Here is an 8,490-nt window from a genome sequence, read left to right as displayed (position 1 = left end):
GGAAAAGAGTATTCTAAATTTCCACCGGCTAGATTTTGATGTATTGATTTAAATATGAAAAAAGAAATGCAGTATATGTTTCTCGCAATATCAATCAAGGTTGAAACCAGGTATAGCTACCGTCCCCCAGAAAAAGAGAATCACGACTACATTATTTCAAAGCCGTGTAAGGATTACTCTAACAGCGACAAGAAAATCCAATTTTATAGTAGAGCAGGTAAAAGAACCATGTCAATTTGATTCGTTGACATTGGTTCATTTTTCTTCGCAAGACTTTTGTATGGCGACGAATTATGAATGTGGATGAAAAATATCGGGGAAGTGGAAAAGAAGTAATTATACATTTGAAATATGCAGAGAACCTGATGCAAGAAGTTGTTATATAGTTTCATGTAAGATGAACAGAAATTTCAAAGTTCGAACCCGAAAATGTGGCCTAAGATTGAAATAAGGTTTACGCGTGTAAATATCAGGAGACGAGAAATCTCATTATTCGAAATAGAGTGTTACAGTACAGGCCCTGATACAATAAGATGGATCATTAACTATAACATAAAGATCCAGCACACAAAGATAGCAACAAACGAGATCTAGCTAGACAAGCATGCAGTAGCTCTAGCTAAATTTTATTATTACGAGATTCAATACGAACAAGCAAATCAGGTGGTTGAGCTGACTCGATCACATCTCTTGTATGAGTGAAAATGGCGGGACTGTCTGCTCATGTCTGAAGAAGTTGAGCGGATCGACCAGTGTTTTTATTGCAATTAACCGATTGAAGTTCTCATTAAAGTACGAGCTTCCCCAGCTACGGGCAGCTATGTTGCTGATGATGCCAGTGGCAGGGTTTGCGCCCAAATCAAGATCATCGTAGTTATAATAAGCTCTTCGCGGGTTGCTTGAAACATACGGTGTCAAGTAATCATGTAGGCTTCGTATCCATTCCAACTTCTGTGTTGTGTTCCCAACCCACAGAACCCTCGCGTAAATCATGAACAATGTTCCAGCTCTGTTGGGAAATGGAATGGCGGATTCTGGATAATTGTCCAGAACTCCTCCATAAGGCGTGAAGATGACAGTTGTCTCCCCGGCTCCGACCTCAAGAAGCTTGTCCCATAAGCCATTTATTGCTGGGACGGACAGTGGCGATCTTACAAAGTCGGACTTTGCTTTGGTAGGAATATCAGCTAAAAATGATCTGTTGAGGAAATCCTCGGGAGTGTAGTTGGAGGAGAAAAATGGGAAAAACGAGGATTGCATGAGAGCCTCGATCCAAGGAACTTCCACAAGGTCTGATCTCAAGAAACCTATTTCGGGGAGCCTGGTGCTAAATATGGTGAATAAGTCATCAGCCGAACCAAGGTATGCCCCCGTGAAGCCTAGTTGAATGGCTAAACCGTCTGGCCGTGTACTCGTATTAAAGTTGATGACTGTACTTATACGGCACCTGATGTCCACTTCATTTGGAAGAACCGGAGCAATGGTTTGGAAGGGATAAATGATTTCAGTCTGGCGATCCTCTCGAAGCACTGTGAAAATCGTCACTTTTGGGGGGATATCAACCAGGTTTAGCGTCCAGGTCAAAATGACACCGAAGCTAGAACAGCTACCACCTCTAATAGCCCAGAAAAGATCTTCACCCATAGCTTTTCGGTCGAGAATATTTCCATTAACATCGACTATGCGGGCATCGATTACGTTATCAGCCGCCAAACCATACTTTCGTCTCAATGGACCATATCCTCCGCCACAAATGAGTCCAGTAGCTCCCACCGTGGACCAAACCCCAGCAGGGAAACCAAGCAGTCCACTTGCTCGATAGATCCAGTAGTAGACCTCGCCCAGAGTTGCCCCTGCTTGCACCACTGCGGTTTTGGTCACGGGGTCAGCAATAACCGATTTAAGGTTGATCATGTCAAGCAAGACGAAAGGACGGGTGTATGTGCTACTATACGAAAGGCCTTCGAAATCATGGCCTCCGCTTCTTGTCCGAATCTGCATGTCATTTTGTCTGGCACAGATCACCACAGTCGGGACTTCCGATTCGGCTCCAGGAGTGACAATGACCGCAGGAAGAAGACGATTTGCATCTGGCATTAGGAAACGAGGGTTTCGAGCGGAAAAGGCATAAATATCATTGTATGACGAATTAGCAGGTGTATAAACATATTGGGACATGGATTTGACGCATGTTACAAAGCCAGAAGGATTAGGAAGATCAATCCATGCAGAAGAAGACTGGATGCTTATTACTGCACAAGAAGGTGAGATGGCTATGGCCAAAAGAATGCAGAAAAGTGAAAGGGCTAAAGAGGTTGCAGGACTCTTCATGATCGTGTTTCTTACTTAGTTGGTGGTGTGTTTCTTAAACCGAGGAAGATGCGCTATTTATAGGGTTTCGTTCTGGAAGAGAAGACCAATAATCTAGGTATTTCGACTATTTGTATCGCACATGTTAATCGTTTGGCTATATTAGATTTAATTTAATGCATTACTAGTCCAGTGGACTTCGGTGATACAAAAGAGCAAGTCACCGAGATAAACCTAGCCCATATGAAAGTGAATATATGCTTAAATTGAAGCGTGCATGACGTGTGTGACAGGCAATTTTGTTTGATATCCAAAAATACAATGTTAGTATAAGCACGTCAACGGCCCATATATAGTTTATTTTCTTTTTCTTTCCAGAGGCCATATCTTTGAATTTAGAAGAGCCATATCTTTGAATTTAGAAGAATAGCTCTGACAGTTGCGAGCGTTTTTCCTGAACTGAAAATAAAAATGAACCGAAGAAAATTCAGAGTTTGATTCAGATCCTTCAAAATCAGATTCAATATAATCGTCTTTTCTCTTAAATTTTAGTTTTTATTCGATCTATGATCTTCATTTAAACCAAGATGCATCATATTGCCCACCCACCCATACACATGTATATATATATTATAAAACTATAACTTAGATGAGTCTAAAAAAAATAGTGTAAAAATTTGAGAGGACAGAAAATATTTTAATAGTCCAACAATTAATTTTTTCTAATATATTAAAAATTTATTAAAATCTCGATAGCTAAATATCCATCCAACTATCATCCTGGCATACATGACCCTGTATGTATTACTGAAAAATTAGGATGACTTGTTGATTTCTTTTTTATCAGGCGTGTCACTCACCTCCTGTAGTCCATGCAGCTGATAGTGATATGACATGTTTAAAAAATGATAGCCCGTACATGGAGTTGTTGAACGGCAGAAAAAACAAACCCTAATTGCCAAGAAAAAAAAACGTGAAAACAAAATAAAATAAAGTATATTTCTCCGACCAATAATTATAACACAAATCATACATTTTCAGATTTACACGCAATGCTAAAACACGAAACTGTTGCTGCTGAACTCTTTTGCTGGACTACGGGTACTCGATATGCCGATCGGCTGTGTTGATCCTATGCTCAACCGCGCTTGGTGCAACATAACGCCGGGCACGCTTGGTGTTTGCTATAGCTGTCCTCAAAGCCACATTATAACTAACATATTCAAGATTCCAGCGACTGTCAGCTGAGATCAGTAGCATTGAATTGAGATCAGTAGTGTTATGCATATTTACAACTATCAATAGTATTTGGAGCATAGCTATTTCTTGCAGAGTAAACAACTAAACACGGAGCCTACTATACGAATGTTGTTTGGATGAGTTTAAAATAAATGCTTCTTATTTAAAATAAATAAGTGAAGTAGAAGTTAGAAAAAAGTTAAGACTTATACCTTATAAATGATTAAAGTGTTTGTGAAAGAAGTAGAAGTCATGAAACTAAATCTATTATTTTCAACATCTTATAAGTATTTTTTGACTTTTTATCTAAACGGTACGAATAAGTGATTCTGACTTGTAAACTCAGCCGCCGACCTTTTAAGCCCGGCCAACTCCAACCTAGCCTAGTAAATAATGAAAAACAAGGGCGGCTATCTATTGTATCTATATATATATATATATATATATATATATATATATATATATATATATATATATATATATATATATATATATATATATATATATATATATATCGCTCTCGTCACGGTTCCACATTCTGACTAACATATTCCAGCGACTGGCTGAGATGAAGGTGGTGGTGTGAAATTACACAACCCGCGCTTGGTGTAAAGTTACACCGAACACCGTAACAGGATTAGGATATGACTTGTGGCCTCCAATATTAGTTTTAAAAATCAACCAGAGAAATAAAATAGCACACATTGACAAGTTATACCATTTTAAAATCCGAGTACAACGATGATTGTGGCACTAATCGACGTAATAGCGTTAGGTAACCTGCCCAATCGATCGCGTATGTCCTTAATTTATAGCAAGACCAGTACGAATGTATGATCAACCTACAGCAGTCAGATTTCAAGTATACATATAACAGTCACATTGTCGTCCGAATATTCTACGAGGATGTTCGGATGAGATGATAGCAGTCAGATTTTGGTAATACAAAGTATGATCATGTGAATCAAGATCAAGTTGATAAAATAATATTCTCTCAAAAGAAAGTTAAGATAATAATATATATAAATATCCAATGGGCAACAAGAGAGCACCAAACGAATCCTAGTTAAAAAGATACGATAATAGAAAATAAGATTTAAGTTAATATTATTTTTTTCATTTTTCTTAAATACTCTTTTGAAACTGAGAGAAGCAATGTTACTAACGTTACTACTTACTATCGTATAAGATCTCCAACTGAATTACCACTGGAGTTAATTTTTTTTTTACATAATTTGTATATTTTTTATTTATAATATATATTAATAATTTTTAGATAAAAATTATATATGATTAGAGATGCTCTAAATAAATAATACCTTGCTTTCACTAAATTTAGATTAGTGTATAAACTACTCAACTAAGTTAAATATTATTAGTATGGTTAAAAAATAAAACTATAAAAAAATTGATATTCTGAATCACAATCCCCTTACAATATGTACTTAATATAGGTAGACATTAGGAATCAAGTCGGTATTTTAAAAACATGATAATTTCATTAAATTAGTTACTACATTATATAATAATTAATGTTACTCCCAGTCTCTCTAGGTAAGGCGGTAAAATGATCCGAGTGATCCGGGTATCCTTCTGCTCAAGTATCGGATTATATAATTTTTAGCTTGTCCAGATTTGGGTCCGGGATCATTTTATTTGGATATAAACCGATTCCGGGTATTTGAGATTCGGATCTGAACCGGATATGATCTAGTATCATATTTTTAATTTTTTAACCGGGTATTTTATGATCCATCGAATATGAACCGGATATTATCCAGTATCGTATTTTTTATTTTTTAACCAGGTAGTTTATGATCCATCGAACATGAGCCAGATATGATCCACTGACATCAAATATCATTATTATTTTAGTTGTTCAAATAATTATCATTTAGTCTAAGTAAACATAATATTATAAAGTATAATTATTTTAAATTAAAACGTATAGTTATATTTTGGTATATATCATTTATTAAATATATATGAAGATAATAACTATGATCACATAAATAAAATCATATTTTATGAAGATATAAACTTAAATAAGATGTTCCAATTTTATAAAATGATGACTATTTACTTGCAAATACGATGGTGTTAAAATATAATATGTATATGAGTTTGAATCAAATATGAACTGTGGATCATATTCGGTTATTCGGGTAGGATCATATTATGAAAAATTATATGAGACCGAATCTGAGCGGGTATATGTGTGCTCGTATCCGAGATCATATATTATATGAGCTTAATTTTTTTTGTCAGATTTGGATCGTTTTCAAAACGGATATGAAACATGTATCATATTTTCGAGCCAAATATGAGCCGAGACACCGGATAGTCCGTATCGATTTACAGCCCTACTTCTAGGTTCTATAAATGAGGCTCGACACATATTTTGAAACTCATATAAAGTATAATTTTACTTATTATTATAGTTTTATATATTATTTTAAATTACTTATTAGCGAAAAAATATAATAATTAAATTTTATTAAAACAAATTATAAAACTATACTTTTTATCAGACTAGTTGCTCTTCAATAAGATTGCTATCTCTTTGAATTAACTGATCTTGCGAAAGAGTATACTGAATTTCCGCCGGCTAGACATTGATGTGAATAGTGAATGTAGAAAAGCTGTGCAATAGTTTATGGTAGTAGCAATATAAAAGCTGAAACACATGCAGTAGCTAACCCAACGAAAACTGGAATTAATACTGCATTATTTCATTGCCGTGCAGGAATCACATTAGTAGCGACAAGAAAATCCATTTCTTTTAAGTAGAGCAGGTAAACGAACCTTATCGCAGGGATTCGTTGACATTGCTTTTAATTTCATATCTAGACCGTGATATGGTGAGGAATAATAAATGTGATGCTGAAAGTGGGTGGCAAGTGAAGAAGAAGTTGTAATTATACATTGGTAGAATAGTAGAGAACATGGTGCAATAATTTGCGTGTGCAAAAAGTTTGGATCCGAAAACTTAGCCATGGCCTATGGGTGTGCCAAAATTTAAATTAGGGTTGCGCATACAGCTTTGAGGAAATGAGAAATCACATTATTGGAATTTGATGGTAATTTGCCAGGATAAAAAGCGATGGATCATTAACTGTAACATAAAGATCCGGCACAATAAGATATACACGATCTAGCTAGACATGCACCCAGTAGCTAGCCAGTACAATTTATTATTTTGAGATTCAACACAAGCAAGCAAATGACGAAAATGAGTTGACTCGATCACATGTCTTGTATGAGTGAAAATGGAGGGACTGTCTGCTCGTGTCTGAAGAAGTTGAGTGGATCAACCAGTGTTTTTATTGCAATCAACCTGTTGAAGTTCTGATTAAAGTACGAGCTCCCCCAACGACGTGCAGCGATGTTGCTGATGATTCCGGTAGAAGGGTTTGCACCCAAATCAAGATCATCGTAGTTATAATAGGCTCTTCGAGGGTTGCTTGAAACATATGGTGTCAAGTAATCGTGTAAGCTGCGAATCCATTCCAACTTTTGTGTAGTGTTTCCAACCCACAGAACCCTCGCGTAAATCATGAACAATGTTCCAGCTCTATTGGGAAATGGAATGGTTGATTCTGGATAATTGTCCAGAACTCCTCCATATGGTGTGAAGATAACTGTTGTCTCCCCTGCTCCAACCTCAAGAAGCTTGTCCCATAAGCCATTTATTGCTGGCACGGACAGTGGTGATCTTACAAAGTCGGACTTTGCTTTGGTAGGAATATCAGCTAAAAATGATCGGTTGAGGAAATCCTCGGGAGTGTAGTTGGAGGAGAATAACGGGAAAAATGAGGATTGCATGAGAGCCTCGATCCAAGGAACTTCCACAAGGTCTGATCTAAGGAAACCTATTTCGGGGAGCCTGGTGCTAAATATGGTGAATAAGTCATCAGCTGAACCGAGGTATGCACCCGTAAAGCCTAGTTGAATTGCTAAACCGTCTGGTCGTGTACTCGTATTAAAGTTGACGACTGTACTTATACGGCACCTGATGTCCACTTCAATTGGAAGAACCGGAGCAATGGTTTGAAATGGATACATGATTTCAGTCTGGCGATCCTCTCGAAGCACTGTGAAAATGGTCACTTTTGGGGGGATATCAACCAGGTTTAGCTTCCAGGTCAAAATGACACCGAAGCTAGAACAACTACCACCTCGAATCGCCCAAAAAAGATCTTCGCCCATAGCTTTTCGGTCGAGAATATTTCCATTAACATCGACTATGCGGGCATCAATTACGTTATCAGCCGCAAAACCATACTTTCGTCTCAATGGACCATACCCTCCACCACAAATGAGTCCAGTTGCTCCAACCGTGGACCAAACCCCGGCAGGAAAGCCGAGCAGTCCACTTGCTCGATAGATCCAGTAGTAGACCTCGCCCAGAGTTGCCCCTGCTTGCACCACTGCGGTTTTGGTCACGGGGTCAGCAATAACCGATTTAAGGTTGATCATGTCAAGCAAGACAAAAGGACGAGTGTATGTGCTACTGTAAGAAAGGCCTTCGAAATCATGGCCTCCGCTTCTTGTCCGAATCTGCATGTCATTTCTTCTCGCACAGATCACCACAGTTTGGACTTCTGATTCGGCTCCAGGAGTGACAATTACAGCAGGAAGAAGACGATTTGCATCTGGCATTAGGAAACGAGGGTTTCGAGCGGAAAAGGCATAAATGTCATTGTATGAAGAATTAGAAGGTGTATAAACATATTTGGACATGGATTTGACGCATGTTACAAAGCCAGAAGGATTAGGAAGATCAATCCATGCAGAAGAAGACTGGATGCTTATTATTGCAGTAGAAGGTGAGATGGTTATAGCAAAAAGAATGCAGAAAAGTGAAAGTGCTGAAGAGGATGGAGGACTCTTCATGACTGTGTTTGTTAGTCACTGAGCTGCTTGTGTGTTTTATTATAC

The 8,490-nt window shown here is 37.5% G+C and overlaps 2 protein-coding genes across 2 annotated transcripts; both read right to left on the bottom strand.

Annotated features, from left to right (window-relative positions):
- Positions 1–467: 467 nt before the first annotated feature.
- LOC108215975 (berberine bridge enzyme-like 24) lies at positions 468–2,375 on the bottom strand. The gene has a single exon (XM_017388619.2). The coding sequence runs from the start codon at positions 2,329–2,331 to the stop codon at positions 682–684; it is 1,650 nt and encodes a 549-aa protein (XP_017244108.1). The 5' UTR covers positions 2,332–2,375; the 3' UTR covers positions 468–681.
- A 4,216-nt stretch (positions 2,376–6,591) lies between these two features.
- LOC108215913 (berberine bridge enzyme-like 25) lies at positions 6,592–8,490 on the bottom strand. The gene has a single exon (XM_017388541.2). The coding sequence runs from the start codon at positions 8,443–8,445 to the stop codon at positions 6,796–6,798; it is 1,650 nt and encodes a 549-aa protein (XP_017244030.1). The 5' UTR covers positions 8,446–8,490; the 3' UTR covers positions 6,592–6,795.

This window comes from Daucus carota, chromosome 4 (assembly GCF_001625215.2).
Source record: "Daucus carota subsp. sativus chromosome 4, DH1 v3.0, whole genome shotgun sequence".
NCBI lineage: Eukaryota > Viridiplantae > Streptophyta > Magnoliopsida > Apiales > Apiaceae > Daucus > Daucus carota.
Note: the sequence above shows the minus strand (reverse complement) of the source record. Positions and strands in the feature narration are given on the sequence as shown.

Excerpts from the sequence above, each read along its gene's own strand:
- LOC108215975 (XM_017388619.2), bottom strand. The coding sequence starts at position 2,331 with ATGAAGAGTCCTGCAACCTCTTTAGCCCTTTCACTTTTCTGCATTCTT.
- LOC108215913 (XM_017388541.2), bottom strand. The coding sequence starts at position 8,445 with ATGAAGAGTCCTCCATCCTCTTCAGCACTTTCACTTTTCTGCATTCTT.